The sequence below is a fragment of the Cuculus canorus genome, chromosome Z (assembly GCF_017976375.1).
Source record: "Cuculus canorus isolate bCucCan1 chromosome Z, bCucCan1.pri, whole genome shotgun sequence".
Lineage (NCBI taxonomy): Eukaryota > Metazoa > Chordata > Aves > Cuculiformes > Cuculidae > Cuculus > Cuculus canorus.
Genome location: NC_071441.1, coordinates 69,044,408 through 69,065,816, shown reverse-complemented (window position 1 = coordinate 69,065,816; position 21,409 = coordinate 69,044,408). Strand labels below are relative to the sequence as shown.

Sequence of the window (21,409 nt, the reverse complement as noted above, 5' to 3'; positions counted from 1 at the left end):
CAGCCCAGGTGCAGGGCGTGGGTCCAGCCTTTGTGCCTTCCTTCTGCCTTAGTGAGGAGCAGTGTTTCCCAGATCCTGGCTGGTTAAGCTGCCCTGGCAGGTTAAGCTGTGCTGTGCATCCACAGCTCCACACCAACCACTTCTACTGGGCCGAGGCAGGCTGGTATTGGCCATGGCATGAAGGCAGGCACTCCCCGATTTCAGTATCCATGACTGCTGGGGCTCAGAGGAGATGGAGCAGTTCATACCGTCTTATCCCAGTTCTTTCAGATGAGAAAGGCTGGCAGGCTGGTTTTCATATGTATGCTTTTTAATATCATTAATTCTGTTACACTACACACAACCAGTAACAATGATAAATACTGCAATGGAAATGTTAAAAAAAATATTATACATGTTTCATGGTTTTGAAAAAAATCCCGTATTTTTAAATAAATTAATGCATAAACCCAAAACAAACCACAACACAACTGATCTGTTTAAGGCAATACTCTACACAGACGGGAACAGAAGTACAATAGTGTGCTACATGTTCTGAACAGGAAAAAAAGAAGGAAAAGAAAACTCATACAAGATGCAGATTGATGCTTTGGGAGCGAAAAAACTCCTCAAACCAGATAATAAAACCAATGGCCAAGTTAAGTGCAGCATTAATACACTCTGCATGTCAAATGATTAGCAGGTTCCTAATGTGGACTAAGGTCAAGCTACAACAAATTTATCTTCCTAATTAAAAGGTTATTCAGGTCAAACCCTACATTTAACTCTACTTTGCATTTGGCTGTTTCAGCTATGTTTCACTATATGCAAGGACAGATGGAAATTCATCTCCTGCTCTTGAGATTAACGCACAGGTCAGGAGGTCCCTTCTCCTGAAAGATATTTCCATTAAATGCATCCAAAAAGGATTTTGCTTTTAGCGATCCTGAAATGTGTCCCACCTCCCCTTCCCCTGGGGCGCCAGCCACAACAAGAGGAAGAAGACCTGGGAAGCATTTTCTTGGGCTGAATTTTTTTCCAAGCTAAGGACACAAAACGGAAGTACAGATTTGATCTGGACTCGAAGGAGTGCTGTTTTCCTGTGTGTCAGAAATGTCTATCTGGAGCCTGATGAAAATACTTTGCCAGCATGGGAGAACCCAGCCTGAATCCAGGTTCTGGATACAGCCACGATGTTTGATATTAAAATTGGTGCAAAGCTCTATACCTGCCCGGACAGCCAACGAACTCCAATTATTAATGCAGTCCAGAACTTGGCCACTGGAAGGTGGACAACAGTTAAAATGCCAAAAAAATCCCCCTCTCCACGAAAAAAGAAAAGGGACAGTAGCCACTCCCTGACAGCTTCCTCCAGTGAATCCCCATCTTACGGAAGACTGGCAGTGCCAGCTTTCACCAGCATCTTCCCAGTACATTCCCAGTAAGGTGCATGTCTGTGAGGTGCTGCCATGGGTCAAAGAGGCTTCTTGGAACACTGTTGAAGCCTCCTGTACTGCCCTGTTAGAATGTGAGGAGGAAGCTATGGTACCCAAAGAAAGAAACCCAAGTTGAGTTTCAGGAATTAAGACCTGCAATGGCCAACAACTTTCTGGACTGCCCTGGATTCAGGTGGGAGAGGGGGATGCAGAAGTGGGCCAAGTCACTTTGGTGCAACTGCCTCTGATGCTGATCACTAGTGCATGGGGCAAGGGGGAGGAAAGATGATGACTGATTTGAGAAAAGAGGAGTGGAAGGAGGACGTGTGCAATATAACAAGGCTTGCGATTCTAGGACTAACCACTGGACATGGATACTGAAGATTACCTGTGACAACTAGCTATCCTTCTATCATCACTGCTCCTTCCCCACTTCGTCTGATTCTTCTTCAGTTTGGGAAACTGTGGCTGTTTGACATGATGTTCAGTGCTCACTCTTTCACCTCAGTCCTTGCACAGAGTGACTCAGCTACCGGATGTACAATGAAGTCTGGAAACCACACGGTAGGCACAACCAGCTTGGCATGGAAGTGGTGCCTGCTTTCAGACCCTTCATAAAACTAGTTAATGGTGGCTCATTTCCTTTATTAAATGGAAGGTTCAATAACCTCTGTGGAAGGAGTAAAAATGGTTAAAAATGTGCAAAAAGGGCAGGGAGGATACACACTCCAACTCTCTGATTTTTTTCCCTTGCAAAGACTTAATCCTCTGCAAGAGTCTTTCTCCCTGCAAACCACAGCCCTACCAGCAACTCTTACAGCACCCTGCCCCAGCACAGCAAGAGCACAGCCAACAGGCATCCCACCTGTGCCTTTGCTGCAGGTCTCCCGCCCACACCAGGAGCACATGGGATGGCAGGTCTGGGGCCTGGCGCTTGGGTACCAGACCTGCTGCAGCACCAAGGCTGGCAGGGTAATGGCAGCTGCCTTGGCTTGCTGAATCACACCACGGTTTTACACTAGCTTGGTGAACACTCAGTCCCACAGCCTTCAGATGGGTGAGGAGAAATCTCAGCCTGCTTTCTGGCTCACCTGCCATGATTTGGTTGTTGGGCCTCCCGCTGGTCTGACATTTCCCTTGGGTTTGCCTCAGGACAGAGACAGCTACAAGCTGAACACAACTGCTACTGCAGCTTTTCCATGCAAAAAGACTGAGCAAAGAAATCTGTTAGCTGGGAATGGAGACGAAGGTGATAAAAACCAGAAGGGCTGTCATAAAGAGAGCTTGTCCAAGTTTTCCATCTCTCTCCGTGCATCTGTATTACATCTCTCAACAAACCGTCTGTCTCCCAAAGTATGCCGACTCCAGGAAGGTGGGTAACAAATGAAGTTGCAGCTTTTTTGGGGTGCAGAATCAAGAAGGCAGCCTGGGTGGAGAGCAGTGCTTCCAGATGAGCTCACTTGGGAAGGCTGGATAGGAACCAGGGTAGAAATGCTGTTTCAGGAGGGCTGACATCTCGACAGGTAATAGGACTTATCTCAGCACGATCTTTCAGTGGCCTTTTCTCTTCCTCCTGCCTACTGTGTTGGCTTCCAGTGTCTGAGACAGTTACATTTTAATGAGGCTTCTTTTGTACCTTCCGCTACTTGCTGCAATCCCACCACCTATATCACCATATGGAAATTGCTCCACAGGCTGGGCAGAACCAGCAGGGCAGGCTCTTCCCAGGAGCAAATCCATCTTTTGTTGGGGCAGCTTTTTAGAGAAAGAGAAAGGCTCGGAACCACCACCATTGGCAAATGAGTCTGAGAAGCAATGGGAAGAGCTGCTCTCCACAGGCACCAGGGAAAGCTGTCCTGCCAGTATCCATGCTGCTCTGTGACATGGCCTGCTGCATGGTGCATGGGCCCTGGTGCTCAATTAGTCCCCAACCTTTGCCCCCCAGCAAGCTGTCAAAGCAGTGCTCAGCCAGACAGCATTTAGCTGCTGTGATCCTGGGGGCCACAGCAATGTCAATGGGTGCAAAGGACAGGATGTAGTTGTAATCTTTTGGAAGCAATGGAGCACCTCAGTTGCATAATACATGGAGTTAAAATTATGGATGCCAGCCCCTGTAACAAACCTGCATTAATCTTCTGCATGTAGTCCCAAGTCAAACCCTTTTCCTCAATGCTAAATTGCTGGCCCGTCTGCTTCAAGGCTCTTGTATCTCAATAACAGGCATTTTTTGAAAGATTTGGAGCAATCCCCCTCACTGGAAAGCCTTAAAAGGAAGTAACAAGGATGCACCGTTCTCCTAGAGGTGAAAAAACCCTTAAAAATTAAGACCTTCCCTTGCCTTCCCTTTAGGCTTGACTGAGCCCAGCTTGTACCACAGCACTGCCCATCTGTGCAGATGTTTCTTTTCAACATGCAGCCTGTGCCTGCTCAGCCAAGCAGCAGCCAAGTGACAAAATCTTCTTTATTCCAGGCAAGATTTGCCATATCCACTGTGAGTTTGAAGAGAGAATGGAAAAATAAAGGAATATTCCAGGCAAAACTGCTGGTTTATACCCTCACATGATTACATGGATGCTAAAAGAGCATGAAACTGTTGTGGGAATATCCTAAATGAGCCCTTCTGTGCTCTGTTCCCTCCCATCAGCCTTCGCTATCCCAGTTGCACTCCTGAGTTCCTTAACTTTGCTAGCAGAGGATGGTGCTGTTGGGCCAGCAAATGTTCTTACATGTTCTGTGTGTCAGCAGGCAGATTGAGAAGCCGGTTGTGTGAGCCAGCTGCCAAATAACTGGGAAACTCATCCTTGCCAAACATCTTCCCCCAAAGCTGTTTAATCTCTCTACTAACCTCCATCCCACAGCCTTCTGGCACATACAAGCAACATCAGAAGCTGGTAAACAGAAGGAAAGCAGGGTAGGACTTTGAAAAGACGCATAAAATTTCTTTAGCATGGTTTTTGCATCTTGCTTGCAGAGCTATCCTATCAGTGGTGCCCATCACACACTTGGCAACATCTGTGCAGGGGGGTGGTAGCATCTTGGGAAGGCAGGTTTCTTTCCTGTGCTGCAGAAGAGAATGAACCCCAAGAGCGGATGTGACTTGCCCAAGTGTACCAGAGCAAACGTGTACCACGTGCCAAGAGCAGCAAGGGACCCCAGATCTCACATGTGTGCTCCAACAGTCTAGCACACTCTCTGTGGTAGTATTTGGCAGCAGTGCCAGCTCAGGGACAGTGTTTCTGGTGTCCGTATACAAGAGCAAGATTTGCTCCCTGCTGGTATCAGAACTGCACTGGCATAGATTCACCCGGACAATTGGCAATCTTTCAGGTTACTGCTGGTTTTCCTTTTCCTGTTGTTCCATCTGGTGCCCAGCTGAGTCTTTCCTTTCTTCAAAAGCATCTTCACGTTTCTGTTGAGTCACATACAGGGCGCTGTACTTTTCACACCTCCTACATGCCATTGTACAGCTTGCAGGCCAGCCTGAGGACAGACTCTGCATGGAAAGGAAAGGATTCCACTCATGACTGCCGACCAATGTGTCAGCCAGCACACAGCTGAGCAGAGCAGGTGCCTTCCTTTGGGAAAGGAGCTGGAGAGACAAATCAGAGGCAGCTGAGTCCATCCTGTCCATAGGAAAGTGTCCTGAAGTCCCTTTCAAGATCCATGAAGCAGGCTTGTTCGCCTGCTTTTGCAGTCGCAAGGCATCTGCAGGCAAGACAGCCAGAACAGCAGAGTAGACTAAGTGGCCAAGCGTACATGTTGGGGGTAGACATGCACTAATATCAGACATGATCCAGTGATTCTTCCAAGGGTTGGCTTCAACACGTCTGCCAAGGCATCAAATGAGTCTTCAGAATGGTTGCCTGGACATCAGCCTCCTCACAGCCGAAGTTTATTTACAAACACCAGAAAAGCAGACTAGACTATGCTATCTAAAGACCTGCAACACTAGGAGGATATTCCTCCTTACACAGACATCTAGGAATGGGGAGTTTGCAGACCAGAGAGACAGAGTTGAATGCTGAGACTCTGGAGTTCAGCCAGCTCACATTAAAGGGCAAAATTAACACCTGATAAAAGGAAAGGACTTGGTCAGGTAATTCAGTGGCTGAAATTACATAAAATCCTAACTAAAAGCCAGTCTGGCTTTAGGAGGCATGAAATGCAAATTTCTTCGTAGAGGCACCAGCATCAATATCCTTAAATCCTATTAGCGTGGTAATTTAGATGGACAGCGATGCAGCCTTTCATACTCCATGGTGCTCTTCCCCGTGGTATTCTGTACAACCTTGGACTGAAAATTGGGCCTAAGAAGACCATCTGGTTCGGTGCAAACACTGGAACAAGGAATGATTTGCTTTTCTGTGTGCAGTCTGCATTTAGGAGAGCGTGCAGGACCTTGCAGATTTTAGGGCTTTATAATGCTGCAACAGAGACTCAGGGTCTGTGCTCTTCGCTTTGATCTTCTCCAGGCATGGTGGCAGAAGCTGGTCTAAGGAAAACCGTGCCAGTATAGCCACATATCTGTAAACCTTCCCAGGAAGTCACCACAGTGTAACTTCCAACGTGGGCACAAGGAAAACCTAGCTGAAGCAAAGGACTGAACATGAGACCAGACAGAGCGATCTAGCCCCGTCTGCACTTAATACACACTGACAGGCTGTCCACCTTATTCCGTAACGAGCCAACAGAACTGCCGCATGGTCATAACCTACTTAAGGGGCTGCGATTCAGAAGGGTTAGTGTTCAGTTTTCTCTGATAGCCACATGTGCATTGCCTTAACTCATTCAGCCTTCCTTATAATGACCCTACACAGGTAACTACTTTCCCAACCCATTCTACTTTATTCCCCTAATAAAATATATGAACACAAAGCATAGAGAGGAGAAGCCAAAAAATTGCCATTTTATGGTCCTGTACTGTCATGCCAAAGCAGCTATTGATGCAACCAGCTCCTTCTGTGCACAGGGAAAAACACTTGGCTTGAGCTTCCATCTGTATTTGGAGGAAACACTGGTGTAATATTTAAATTCATCTCTCTCCCTCCCTAAAGGACTGTGCTAGAAGCAGATGCATATCATACAATGCAAAGGGCTGAGGGCAGTTGCAGTGTTGGGGAAAGGCTCAGGGTATGTGGCAGGCAAACCCCAGCAACAGGGGCAATAAAAGGACTAGATCGTGGTGCCATGTGGCACTGGTTATCAGGAAACGTCTGTCCTTCAGAGGGGAAGTGTTAAACCTGGGAGATACAGTGTTAGCAAACCTCATTCTGTCTTAGACGGAACATGATGGCAGCATGACGGAGACCTGTGGGACCTGTAGTCCCCCATGGATGACACATGTAAACGGATGCCTTGTTGCTCTAGCAGGCACACTGAAATGCTCCAAGCTCCTGAGCAAGGGCTGCAGGAAAGGCTGAGCTTGTGCAGCCCGGCTGGAAGGCACAGAGACTGACCCAGGAGGATAAAAAGTGATGAAAATGTTGCACGGTACCAATGCCGAACTGCAATGTCCCTCTTCAGAAGAGTGAAGATATAAAGAAACTTGGTCATCTCCCATAGGATTTGGTTAGATGATGGTGTTTCTGTTAGGTTTAGACTACATTCCCTATTAAAAAACAACTCCTTTAAGAATGTTTTTTCCCTGTTATCTTTTCCCTCTAAAGAGCGTTGTTAGAGCTCATCCCCTGCCTCCAGACAACTTGCTAAAATCTTGCTACTTGATCTAGCAATGCAGAGGAAAGCAGGCACATGAAGGAAAAAGCAAGACTTGATGCTTTGTGCTTCTTTAGAAACATTTTGGAAATATTCCCACTCAGCATCACCAGGTGGTGAGAAAGGGAGAGGAACTCATTGGAGGAACACTTCCTAGATGAGCTGGCAAGTTAAGGAGCACTTCTGCTGAGGAGGCGGCGATGCTCAGTAAGTAGCACCACTCAGTCTTCTTTCTATGGCCTGGAAACAGGGTGGCAGCGTGCTGTTTTTGGGGTGGTGGTGGGGCAAACAAAGCTTTTAACAGTTGCCCATACAAGCTACTAAATAATAAAGCCCAGGAATCGTGTGTGCCTGCTCTTTTGCTCATGCTGTGGATGGTATCGTGCTTTGCACTGCACAGGGTGAAACCCCAGGATGTTAAGTAAATCTAATCATGAAGAGGACTTCTTAAAGACTCAGCTCACTTCATGCAGATTTCAGGTAGGGGATCTGTCTTGGGGTGGGGCTCAGGCTCTGGCTTGTGACTTAGGAATTCTAATGGGCAGCTCAGAATGGCCCTTGCCTTCCTGGCAGGGCAGGAAAACACACTGTCATGCCTGTGTCAAAAGAATTCAATGCTGAGAAAAATGCCAGCCCATCCCTTGCCTGATCTCTCCTTATGCTGAAGCCAGCAGTGTAAGACTGGCCAGGGAGAGGACACATTTCTGATTCCAGAAATGATTTTGCATTCAAAACAATCTGCTGGTGAACTGGCAATTCACTCCAGCAACCTAGTATAATGCCAGGTTTCCTGACTATTTCAGCACCAAATAAACATGGTTGCACCTGACATGGGACAGTGCTAACACCCTGCCTGGTTCACAAGTGGGCAACGATGCAATAAACAGCAATTTCCCCTCATGTTTCTCTTTCAGCTGAAGTTGTTCATAACCCTGCTGTTGCTGAAAACTCCCCTAAAGTCTGACACCACCATGCAAATGCGTTCAGCATTAACAAATCTGTCCCACAGGCACCAAGAGATGTAGGGTCAAGAGAATATCAACAGTTGAGCACTGCAGAAATGCGCTTTCTTCTATCAGCTTTTCCAGCAGCGACCTTCAGACTCTACAGCTCTTGTCCTGTCTCATTTTTTCTTAGTTGCACCAAGTTTAAGGTATTTGGAAGCAAACGGGAATTAAATATAGGCTGAAGTCAGTATACGTGACTAGACTGAACTCGGGAGTATGGTGTTCTTGGGCAAGAACTGAATTCCTGAAGAGCACAGATGGATTGCAGATTGAATCTGATGTGTTTGATGATAACATAATGTGGAGCTAAGGGTAGATTGCATTGGATATGTGACACAACTGCTCTAGCTATTACCAACTCACAGTGAAATACCACATATTTGTCCTCTATGCAAGTGAATGAATTGTGACATGCTAGTCCTTGCTAGCCTTGCCATTAGAAAGGATACTCTGCTCCATCCCCATTATTATGCCAAGCTACAGTATCATTTTGGTTATGCGAATGAAACAAGTTTAGTGAAAGAATTAAGAACTGACCACCTCTCACCAGTAAAACTCCCTGACACCTCAGACTCCTCCCTGATCTGGCATATGGATTGGTTTTGGTGGGCAGGATTACCTGCAGTCCCATCTGACCCTTCCCATTCTGGGACAGACACCTAACAAAATATCCCCAGTGTCTACACAAACCAAGGAGGTATGTCTGGACCTGCATTTGCTCTCCAGACCAGTCAGTTCTGCCAGGCACTGCCTGGCACTTTGAGTAACTTCTTTTTGTTTTAACCGTAGGTTAAACTAACTTATCAACCAATCATAAAATGAATTTTTTGGTTTCTCCTGGCTCCATGAACACAAAGAGGTGCACGTCCTACCATAGGAGGAAGCAATGGCTGTTAAGTTTTACAGTTATAGTGGATAGCACTGATCACAGCCTGCCGGCCTCACTACTGGATGTGACAGGCGGTGGAGGAGGTGGCTTGGCAACACATGCAGGTAGGGTTGACCGATTTAGGGGGGATTAGGTCGAGGTCCTCGTCATCTGGGATCTCATCTAGCCGGTACCCATCTTTTAGCAGCTGGATGTTCAAGTCTTGGTTGATCTGCTGTAGACAAAGAGACAAACAGTCAAACACTTGACAGTTCTTCCATCTCATGGCCAGGAGGTGAAGGAGATCCCTTATTCCGGTATATATTTCCCCATCATCAGCAGCTGCCCCACCAAAGAAAAAGTAACAGTTGCTGACCACAGGTGAGGGCTACCTTCTGTTGTTCTAGCACCTTCCATAACAGGGATATCTAGAGTCAGATATTGCAGAGTGGCAAATTGATGCACTATTTTATTCTGCAATAATCTTTCCATGGAGACAAACGCACATTTAAAGTAATGTAAAAATAACAATAATGATAATAAACCACTGCCAGCTGGGCAGTCCCTCCTCTCAGTCTGAGGCACACTACAGCAGCTGAAAGACAGTAAAGCCTCTTGGTTCTTTGTAATCTCAGATTCAAGCGCTGTCTAACCAGATCTGGATGAACAATACTTCATCAGAGCCCAGAGACATCCCAGATCCTTTGATTGCGTCCCTGCTTTTGGCTATTTCTCTATGTTTCAGGGGTATTTTGTGCAAGGAAGGGATACAAGGGGTAAGAGTTCCCTGCAGTTTGTATGGAGAATGGCTGTATAGCACTCTGGATGTAAAATCAGATCCCTCAGAAGCAGTTGCCAAAGGTTGAGCAACTGATTCAGGAGAGAGCTTGGGAATATTATCAGAAACAATGCAGAGGGATTAATAAGCCTAAACTTCCTGCATTTTCTCTTTGAAAAGGCAAGAGTTCGTATCTGCAAGTCCTCCCTGGAACTTCTGCCTGCTACAAGTAAACATGGACTGGGTGACCCTGACCCTCCCAAGAAGTGGAAATCACAGCACACCCTTAGATCCTTTATTTGCGTCCTTGGCAAGCATGTGGTTGCTGGCATGACAACAAGTTGATGCTTTTACACTGCATTGGCCAACATTGCAGGACTGAGTATTGAAAGGCTTGAATGGAGCCAAAGGTGGCTGTGAAAACAGCCAATGGGCAGATCTGTGTCTGTACCATGACAGTGTTGGGACGGAGTCAATTGGATCACCAGGGAAGAAAGGAACATGACACAGCTTCTGTCACGGCCCCTTTCAGGCTCACAGAGTCTACACCACTGGTAAATTCCTCGTGTAGCCACTTCTGGCTGCCCTAAGCTGTTTCTGGCTGCTCTGCTATCAGTGTTCATAGCAAGGATGGCAGAAAAAAGTGTAACTCACCTCAGCTGACGAGTATCCCGAGGAAGAGTATCTGGACATGTCAAAGTCATCATCGCTGTGGGGAAGGACAACATACAGCAAAGAAGGAAATGGTTAGAGAGGCCTGTATTCCCTGGTTAGCCCTATCCTTCTCGTGCTGTGAAGCTGTCCTTTATGCACAGAGAAGTTACATCAAGGGAGTCTGGAGAGCAGCTTCCATCTGTGACTCCCAGACATTTACATCAAAGTGCTCTTTACTCATGTCTCTTCCTACTTGTTTACATACACAGGCCACTTACGGCATATGCCGAAAAGGGCACAGCAAGGGCCTGCAAGAGCGGTTTCAGCAGGAGTTAGCTTCAGTGCGGCACACTGGCATGAAAGGTCACTTGCACTGTCATGTAGATCTTATTAAAACTTTGCATACCTGTCCGTATCCAGGGCTACCAGTGGCTTCTCATCTGGACTCTGGTCTAATGACGAATAGCCCTTATTGGGAACGACAAGCCTGAAATAACAAATGTTGTCCATTAACCACACAGGAAAGCTCAGTACCACACATAGTCTAGGGCAAAGTTACATAATAGACAGGCTTTTCCCATTTCACTTGCAAGTCCTCCCTAATTGGTGAAGACATTTAAATGGGTGCAATTTAGAGGAAGCAGACTGCGTCTCCTGGTAGCTTACGGCAGTTTCACAGGGATGAATGCTGGATATGCCTTGGGATCATGTTCCTTCCTGGAAAGAAAAATAGTAGGGACAATCCACACTTCATTCTGGTGAACCAGAATGTCCGGCTAGCACTGCCAGTCATATCACATTGCTCAATTTTGTGCTGCTTTTTTTCCCAGCAATGAGTACATGACACTAGCAATAAGTAAATAAGAGAAGGAGGAAGGTAGACACTCAGTCCTCCCAATATCCTACTACAGGAAATCAAGGATGTGGTCCTTCTGCCTGAGTCACTACCCAGCCCCTCACAACAACATTTCTGAGGTCCTAAATTTAGTAATATGAGAAATACGAGCTGTTGAATGCAGCATCAGAGACCAGTCAGACTAGCACTTTTAAAATCCCATTATTTTCTAAGGACTTTCACTTAATCAGATGTGTTACAAAGGCTGACCGTGACTTTGCACCTTTAATTGCTTGAAAGGGTTTGTGAAGTGGAATACACAGGCTTCAGAACTTCTAGGATAAGGGAAATACATTAATACAATGATATCTAGTTCACAACAGAGTTATTTCATCCACAAAAATGCACAAAGACTGATGTTCATATTTAAAATAAGATAAACAAAACCAAGCAAATGGAATAAGATTTTATCGTCACCAGCTGGGAACCATAAGAGTGCTGAAAATCTCCCTGCTCAGTGGGTTAACTCAGATTTTCTCCCAAATGAAGAACTGTTTTTTTAACAACACACAATGACGCACAATCATGCTTCATTAAGAGTCTGGGAAATATAAATTTAAAGATGATAATCCAGCTCATCCATGCTCCAACTACTCTCTAACTACCTGAATGTTTTTCTGCTTCTGCTCAGAAAATTTCAGGAAGCCACTACAATTTTAGCAATACAAAGGCCTGCCAGGCAACGATGATGGGCAGGCTCAGGGAGAGTAAAAGATATCAAATGTTATCACAAAGCAGGTAGATAGGTTTACAACTAGTTGTATTTTCTTACTGTGTTTGGTGAAACACAAGTTTAATGAAAATAGTTATAAAACTGATGTAGAATGGAGAGACCCTGGAGAAGAGAAGGCTCATGGCAGACCTTACCGTCCTCTACAACTACCTGAAAGGAGGTTGTAGCAAGGTGGATGTTGGTCTCTTCTCCCAAGTGGCAAGCCAAAGGATGAGAAGAAATGGCCTCAAATTGTACCAGGGAAGGTTTAGATTGGAAGTTTAAGGAAATATGTCTTTACTGAAAGCATGGTGAGCAGGCTGCCCAGGGAAGTGGTGGAATCACCATCCCAGGAGTTTTTAAAAAAATGTGTAGACATGGCACTTCAGGACATGGGGTTGGACTTAATGATCTTAGAGGTCTTTTCCAGCCTTAATGTTTCTATGAATTTCCAACTTGCTGCACCAGAGGACTGGAGAAAATGGGATCTACTTGAAACATTCAGTACCCTTCCCTGCAGCCCTGGGATGGTCCTTCTGCCCTAAAGCATGTAGGAAGGAAGTAAAAAAGCAAAGATATCTGAAACTGAAGTTGTGATGTGGCAGCGGCAGCTTGCCCATGCAGATACCAGAAGTACTGACCTTCCCACTCTCCAGTTTTCAAGTCATGGTTCTATATATACTCACTGACGGCTGTTACTATATCATGAGTGAACAAAGCACTATCAGGGGATCTGGAAGAAGAACTCTTTGTGGCAATATTACTTGATTAAAAAAATCAGTACATCTTTTTCTTGAGAAATGTCTTTTTAACTTAATAACACAAAACTTCAATTTTTCTGCATCAGACAGAAAAATGTGATAATGTCTCTGTCCTGATCCAAGTCTTTCTCTCACATTTTGATTGTCCTTATTTTCACTTCCTGCTGTCCTTGGAACAGAGCTGGGTAGCAGTCATAGATGCTTTCATCTGTAGTTGTCCCAGTACGAGCTTCTTGTCTTGGTGTTTTTGCTCATTTAACATGAAATAAGTTATGACACAAACCTGAGTTTAGGTTATCCTCAGAGTGGATTGCAATATCTGGCAGTGTCCAAGTGGTGTGGATGGTGGTGCGGGCTCTGCCTGTGCTCACAGCAAGTAAGCCAGCATCACCCCAACCTTGTCCATGTTTTATTTGCTCTCAGAAAGACTGAGTGTGTTATGGATCCCAGATTCTTTCACCTCAAAAGTTGGCTTCATCTCTGTCCCAGGAGAAGACCTAATGGTGGAGGAAATCTGGTACTAGAGACTGGATGTCAGAAATTTATCCAGATAACACAGAAGAACAGAAGCCTTGGGGAAAGAGGAGGAGATGGCAGAGGCAATGTGGAGGAGGGGACTAGGAGAGGCAACATGGTTTGCCTGAACAAAGCAAAATATTTGATGAGAATAGCAGAAATGTTAAAAAGGAGGAAGTGCTTTTAGCTTATTTTCCTGCCGAGAACAGAAGCAGCCAACAATTCAGACTTAAAGAAAAACTTTAACCTGGACATTTTGCAGTGTGTCCCACTGGAGTATCTAAAAATATACTGCAACTGTTATACTGTGAAAAGCAGCTGCTTGAGCAAGCTTGTGGCATTCCTACCTTCCTGGGGTTGCCCTGTTGGTGGCAAGACAGACTAAATCATTCTGAGATATTACTAAGGCTGTGTCCGTGGTGCATCTTGCTTCCTAGAAAGCCAAGGGAGCTGGGGAATGAAGAGACTTGGGACAGCAAGACCCTGTACCAAACACTTCATAGCCACATGGGAACAATGGAGGTTGGCTACATCTGCTGCTAAAGCAACAGCTGCAGACCTCTGTTTTACAGATTCCAAGGGATGCTTCTAAAAGGTGCATGATAATTCAGAAAAACAAGTCTAGTGCCAGCAGGCACTGCTTGGCTGTGAAGGGATCCACACATCCTCTGAACAGTGCTCAGGTGTCCACAAATGCAATAAAACTGAGCTGGCTGTTCGAAAGCTTTTGTCAATAGGTGTCACTGCTCTGCTCTTCTCCAGTCAAATCATTCTTCTTTCCATTGGCGGCTTGGAAATTACAAACACTCCAAGCAGAATTCACTTATTTTACAGGTAGGCACATGTAAGTACATCCTGGCTTCTCCCTCTCACCATCTTCCTCCACTGACTTCAGTGTTTCTAAATCCCTCAAGCAGCAAATTAGCTACCATTCTTCTCAGGAAGCTAGCACGCAACCTATCGCCAAAAGAAACCAAGTGTTTCCATCTTGTGTTTGGAAGACAAGAAGAAATAGTGTGTATGGAAAACCCAGCTGAGAGCATTTGCTGAAATTCTTACTGCCCTGGAGGGCCTGGCTCCTTAATATTGTCTCAACAACAAAACTCAGAGCAGGGAGCAATGCAGAGTATTTCAGAGACACTGCAGGCTCTTACAAATAGAACTTGACAAAGCTCAGGCATGATTTATCATTACTCTTTTGGTTTTTGGGAATTAACATGAACAAATGACCTCATCTGTTAGATGTGTGGCATAGAGAGAGGCTCTGCCCTCCAGCTGCCCACGCAACTTTCCCATTCATCAGTAAACACCCAGCACCCATCCAGATTCTTTTGTCAGCTTAAGTGGGGTCTTCCACCAAAACCTTTCCAGTAGAATGCAAAGCAAGCAATCCCATAGGGTCAGAGGGATTCCTTCCTCCTGAATCCAGGTAAGGAAGTGGGAAGGTCATCGGTGTACTGAAGCTTGCATGGAAAAAACAGAGATGCTCTAAAAGGAAGTATTCAGCTCGGAATGTCTTTGTTGACAGTGGTTTGTAGCACTGTTTGATACTGCCATAGAGAGATGTGCCAAAGCAGCTCCAGGGAAGTATAACCATGCTGTTCAACGTGTGGAGGAGATGTGTAGCAAAGCAGAGACATGGATTATTTGCAAGCCTTCATTAACTCAGTGAGCATGAAGACGGGGTCATCATCAAAAAGGAGCAGGAGAACCACTGCGATGAAAGCAGCCAAGATAGAACTAAGCTCTAAACCAGTCTGCATTACATGAAGCAGCATCGTACCTCTCCCACTGGCAGGATTATGTGTTACAGGAGGCTACCCGGAACATGCAAGACAGCTTTATCAAACCCCTCATTGTGACGAGGCTGGGCTGCCTCTGCCTCCTGCACTGTCAATGGTCCTGGGCTCAGGACCCAGGTCCCCAGGGTATGGGATGCAACACAGTACAGAGTGTTTGGGCCTGCCAGCTCCAGGAAGGGCCATCACCGCTATTGCAGTGTGTCTGGCAGTAGATGAGTGGCAATGAACATTATCCTTGCCCATCCTAAGGCAATTAGGGATTGAAGCTTAGAGCACAGCTGAGTGCTTTTCCAGTCCTTTACCTTGTTCGCGCCATCACGTTGTTCTTCTTGGGCTGCTGATTAACTGGGCTTCCCATGTTGCCGTTCTTCAGGGAGCCCTTCCGAGCCAGCTCCCTCTGTTTCTCTGCATTTGGGATACAAACGGGAAAAGCAAAATTAGGACAACAGCCTGGCAGGCTACCACACAGCTGCAGAAACCCAGTTTTGATAGCAACAAAAGGCATAGCACAGGTAACAACACAGGACATGAGCTCTCCACCTCCCAAGGAGGGACACTGTAAATGCTGGATGACCTGTGTCCCATTGCCTCCAAGGTCACCAGGAGCTAAAAGTCATATAGCTTGACTCCTAGAAACTTGTTGACAACACCACACTAAGATGGTCATGGAGCTTCTAGATGACACCCAGCTCAGGGAAACAAAGGGTAGAGACCACATCTCTACCTGCACCTGGCTGCTGCATAGACCCTAAGACTGTGCTTTGTGCCAGGCAAGGGAATTTATCCCTTTGCCTTTTCTCCTTTTTTTCTTATGCTACGGGGTTCAGTGGAGAAACAAAAGGGTCTCCATCAAAGAAGAACCATTATTTAGTGTTAGTCCAGCCTAGCTTGACACCAGGCCTGAGTTATTACTGTTTCCTGAGACAGCAACTCACCAGAGTAACGCATCTTACAGCAAAGTTTTTCTGCCTTCCCTGTATTTCCTGGCAATCTGTGATGTCCCCCATGTATCTTTCTCTTTTATCTCCCATTGATTCTTGGGAACTTGCTTTATTTAAAAAAAAAAAAAAAAAAAGGCAAAACATTTTGCAGGTGTATTTTTGAACAGTATAATTGTTTTCTTAAATTTTCAGAGCATGTTCCACTTGTTGCTGAAATGTGCCCTAAAACGCAGGCAGTGCATCAAGCCTGTTTTATGTATTCAGCACAAGAATACAAGATTTAAATTAGCTTCTCCTTTAGGTGAGACTGTTTTTCTTAATAACTTCTCCCGGCGGGATCACAACTAGAATCTGGGTCCAAAAGCTAAGACTTCTGCAGGTATGCATGGTCTATGCTGTATTAATATGGCCCAGCCTCCATCAGGGATAGGACGCCATGTGTGATGGTTATCATATCAACTGATAGCCAGTTTTCTGATTCAAAGCCCTTTCTTGTTTGGATTGAGTTAGCAATTACCCATAAACATTGAGCTAACTGCCCCAATCCACTCATGCAACACCAGGACTGTACAGAAAAGCCAAGCATGGGGCTGGTAGGGCAGGAAAAGGCCCTGGTTAAAAACATTCTTCAGAGTGTGAGAAAGTGTTGGGAACTATTCTACTGTCATGCCTGTATAATAGGGGTTTACCACACTGCTGGCTGGGGAACCTGAATAGTGAATTTGTTTTGCTTCTGCTTCCCCTGTGGTGTGTGAAATGTACTGACATGTTTTTTTTCTCTTGCAGATTTTATTCCCCTTGGCGAGAAAACCACCTTTTCCCTCTTGTCGTGGGAAACCAGTGTGCCTATGGCAGCCTATAGCAGTGTCCAAGTGCAAGACAAGCCAACTCTGTCCTTTCCACACTGGTAAAAGCAGGGGGACACATGCCCAAGGCTGCCCTTTTTGAGGGAAAAATAAGCAGCAGAGATGCCGAGAGATTGTGATGATGAGTGTGGCTGAGGAACCTGCAGAGAAGAGCACACCCTCATATAAACCATGCCCAGCTCTGCTCCTGCTGACAGCAGAGGTGGATAAGTGCTCATGGAACTTGGCAGGAAAGTGATTAGATTTATAACTCTCTTTGGCACTAGCAACAAAGCGACTGATAAAGGATCAAAGTCAAAACTTTACATCAGAGTAATTTCTCCAGAGCAGAACTTGCAAATGTGTTGGTTATCTCTGTCTCTAGAATGAAAGGCTTATATTTCGCTGACCACATGAATTTTGCTGCACAGACACAGAGGAATAAAGCAGGGGTTTGTGTAGGCAGGTGTTTACAACCCCAAATACAAACCCACTTCCATCCACTGACACCAGAATCTCCTGCACTGACCACAAATACACGGCGCTGAAACAACCTGCCAATACTTTTAAGAGGCTGTATAATTCACAAAAGGCGCCTATTCAGAAACAAGATTATAGATTTCATTTTCTGTCAAAGCAATTAAGGCCTGCCTGAGACTCTTAAATGGACCAGCGCCCTCCGCTTTCTATTGATTGCTCAGTACAAGCACTAATGCCGTTCTCCAAATCAGATCGCTCATATGGCTGATGAATCTGGACTTTCCCTAAGTGTCTTTTTCCTCCAACGGGTCCCTCCATGACTGTTTCTATGCTATTAGTGAACGCTATTGCAGCTTGTGGGTCTGATTGATACATGATCTCTTACTTAACTGCTTCTTTCACTTATTTAGTAGCTTGGGATGAGCGTTCCCAAAGCAATGTAAGTGCAGTAGGAACATCTATGCCAGTCCCACAGCAAATTTTTAAGCATGAATCAAAAGTTCATCTTCCTCTTGGATGCTATGAATCCTGAGACTCTGTCAGACAAAAAGTGATGGCTATCAGGTGGAATGGAAAGTTAACCCAATCTCATCTTGTTAGGACAAGCTTCCTGGAAGATGGTGGAGATGTGCATGGGTCACATCATGCTTTGAGGCAAGGAAGCTCACTATCTGAGGTTTACTAATCTGAAGTACTGCTACATCCACCATCACTCAAAGGTGCTGTTTCAGTACCAGTCTCCTGAAGTAATTCTGGGCTATAAATTCCAGCCTTGCACATCAACCATCAGGTCCATCAGAATGGAGGAAGGAGGTTTACACTGCTCATTTTCTGCTCAGTGCTTCCTCCTGACACAGCAGGTGGAGTCTGTGAACCCTACTTCTAGGTAGTAAGGCCCTTCCCAGACTTCCAGCTCTTTTGGTTTTGGCCCCTAGATGTCTTTCTGAAGGCCAGGACTCCAAACTTTAAAAACCTAAGTTGCTTCTAGAAATACGATGATTTAGGTAAGTACTTCTGCAGATGTTATTTTCAGGGTCCCACATTTTAAGTAACTTCACAAACTAAACTAGTTCTCACAGAAGATGCAATCAAACACATAAACCAGCACAGTAAAAAGAAAGTCAAAGAAGGAATCACAATCTAGCCTTGATAAGTAAATGGCATTTTTCTTTTAAGCCTGCCCCATATCGTCTGAGCCACACGAGCATGAATCCTAAGGTCACAACCCTCCACTAACTCAGCTGTGCTAACCTTTGTGTGAAACCTGGAAACTATACACCTAGGCATTTCTCAGGGAATGAAAAGCTAAGATTGTCTTTCCTTCTGAGTCATCCCAGGCTCTCCAGTAGAGCAGTCAAGTACTCCCCACTGGATTTAGATGAGATCTGTGTTCCCACATGTCTCCCCCAGCCTCCAGGCCACTGTTGAGCTTGAGACACTGGGGGCATCCCTTCTACCAGAAGGGATAGGCATAGCTTGTTCTCAACAACTGGCAGTTTCTGGTGCTGGCTATAAAAATGTTCTCTAGGACTGCCTGTGCTGCCTGCAGCATTCAACTATGTGCAATGAACTTCCAGGAAGGCAATGCAGCATGATGGAAATCGATATCAACCCTACAAAACTGCCTACTTCTGCACAACTCTTGGGCACTGGAAGAATGAGGAAGGGTTAATAGGCACTCCTATTACTACAGAGAAAATGTGGGATACAAGAACAACTGCAGAAATGGAAGACTGTGATTTCCAGCCACTGATTATTTTGTGTCTGTTGAGTTTGCTGTTTGATGATCAATGAAAAGCTAATAAAGCAGAAACATGACGTGAAGGATACAGGCTTGAAGATGGGGAAGCCAGAATGAAACAAGGCTGCTTTCCAGCTGCTTCAGAGAAATCTGTAATTACTGTCAGTAAAAAAGCTGCATAACAGCAGAGCTCTAGCAATGCTCTTTACATGGCATTTCAAGTATTTGAAATAAGTTGTTTAGCTTTTGTTTCCCTTGGCTGTTCTATTTTTTAGCACTGTACCTAGCGAAATACACTCGTGGTTTGTCAAACCCACTTCCCACAAAGCACTTAGAGGTGACTGAGCACACTGTGAGTACCGGCGTGACTTGCAGAGCCAACAAGAAATCAGCTGCAGTGACAGCAGGGCTGGTACTGTTGGGGGAGAGACAGTTTTACTCAAATCCAGGTTCCTGCTGGCTCTTCACTAATTTTCATGGAATCACTAGAGTGGTTTGGGTTGGAAGGAACCTCAAAGATCATCCAGTTCACTCCACTCCCCCCTCACCTTCACTGTGGGCTGAGATGCCTTCCACTAGAATTTCTATTTTCCAGACAGACACTTTCTCAAAGAAGCGGGATAGTACAGAGATTGGGAGGGCATGAAGCAGCCTGCGTGTGCTTTTAACATTAAGAAGTATGCCCAATTAGGAGTATGAAGATCCTGTCTGATCACTAGCAGGGTTGCTGTCTTGGCTCGATGCTGAGCGGAGCCAAGCAGTATTAGCTTGTTTCAACAGAGAGCTTGGAGAACACACAAAGCTTTGCTATCAGCCTGGCACATGAGGGAATTTGGCTGCACCAGCTCTACTTAAGCTGATCCTCGACACTGGGTCAGAACAGGAACACATGGAACAGTACTTGTGTGCATTCATGTGTCTGTGCATACATAAGGAGGGGGTCCAGGATCCTTTTGACTGCACTATACTGCACTGAACAGCATGTGGGACAGCCTTTTGTCTGGACCTCCCGACCACCACATCACGTCTTGCCCCTCCTTTCTTGTCTCCCTTATCACTTAATCTTTAAGATACTTTGTCCTCTTATGACATTAAAATCATGTAAAGAAGATGAATCTGCTCAATGAGTAAGCTTTTGTGCTAGCCTCACACCAGCCTGTTCACTGACCCCATCCAAGCCGTTCAGCATCTGCTCCAAGGTAAGCTCTACTGGTGACAAGACAACAGCCAAAGAAGCCTATGGAGCTTTCAGTAAGACAGGAATAAAACCGAAGTACAAAGCAGCAAAGGAAATGAATGCTGCAGACACAATCAGGACCATAATCAGCCCAACCTTGTGTCCTGTCTGGCAATGGTCTCACATATCCTGAATAAGATGGTATCCCAGCATGCCAAGCACGCAGCAAACCCTCCCTACCCTGGTCTGCTTTCACCTGCCTTATTTAGGATATGTCAGAGGACAGGAAAGTAACTGCATGATGACAAACAGAGCACACTCCCACAGCGAACCTCCGTTGGAGACAGTTGTGTCTACGACAACAGGGGCTGAATTCCCCCCCGAATCACTGGGAACAGCTAAAGCCCTAACGAATGATTTCAAGCACTACTGTATTACTCAGTGCAATTTAAAATGGTTACCTGTTCAGCTGGCTGGGTATGCCTAGCTGCTTTATGATGAGAGAATATGGTAATGGAGCATGTGAAGCACAACAGACTTAAAATGAATGTGTCTATACTAAAAACTAGACTTGAATAAATCCTTATAATTCTTCCTCTAGTTTCAGTCTTTCAAAAATCATAACCAGTTTTAATAATGTTTTCCTGTTTTATCAAAAAATGAAATGCTGAGCAGTTTCTTTGGTACATGTTGCTATGTAGGAGGGCATCGGTTTTGCTTACACACTGCCTCAAACCAGAAGTGTCAAAGGTACCCATATGTTTCAGTGTCCTCAGAACTGTTCCTCTGGCAGCACCAGGCAAAGTAGAGAACCCAGGAATTTGGTGAACAACACCGTGTATGATGTCGAAGAGCTATTTTGAGGGTCAGACCCTCGTACCCCCCAAATCTGTGACTCCTGCTTGTCCCAAGATGGTGAATGGCTGCAGTTGGACAGTGGTGTATAGAGAATGGTTTAGGATGCCACCACCTCTCACTGCCGCTGTGCTTGATTGTGTGTGTCTTCTCCAACTGAGGCAGCCTGATTGGCACAAACACCATACGGTTGCGGACGAGGATCATTTGTTTCCTTTGCACTGTGGGCTACAAGCACACATGTGCT

At 45.5% G+C, this 21,409-nt stretch overlaps 1 protein-coding gene across 3 annotated transcripts in view; it reads right to left on the bottom strand.

The window, feature by feature from the left end:
• Nucleotides 1–287: 287 nt before the first annotated feature.
• FAM219A (family with sequence similarity 219 member A) overlaps nt 288–21,409 on the bottom strand; it is a 103,465-nt gene continuing 82,343 nt past the window's right edge. For 2 of the 3 annotated variants that reach the window (XM_054054278.1, XM_054054280.1), the window contains exons 3-6: nt 15,426–15,528; nt 10,844–10,924; nt 10,438–10,492; nt 288–9,240 (exon numbers count right to left, since the gene is read on the bottom strand). In XM_054054278.1, the coding sequence (XP_053910253.1) occupies nt 9,082–9,240; nt 10,438–10,492; nt 10,844–10,924; nt 15,426–15,528 (398 nt within the window). In that variant the 3' untranslated portion in view covers nt 288–9,081. The remainder of the gene's footprint in view (nt 9,241–10,437; nt 10,493–10,843; nt 10,925–15,425; nt 15,529–21,409) is intronic. The other variant, XM_054054279.1, reaches the window with a different exon arrangement.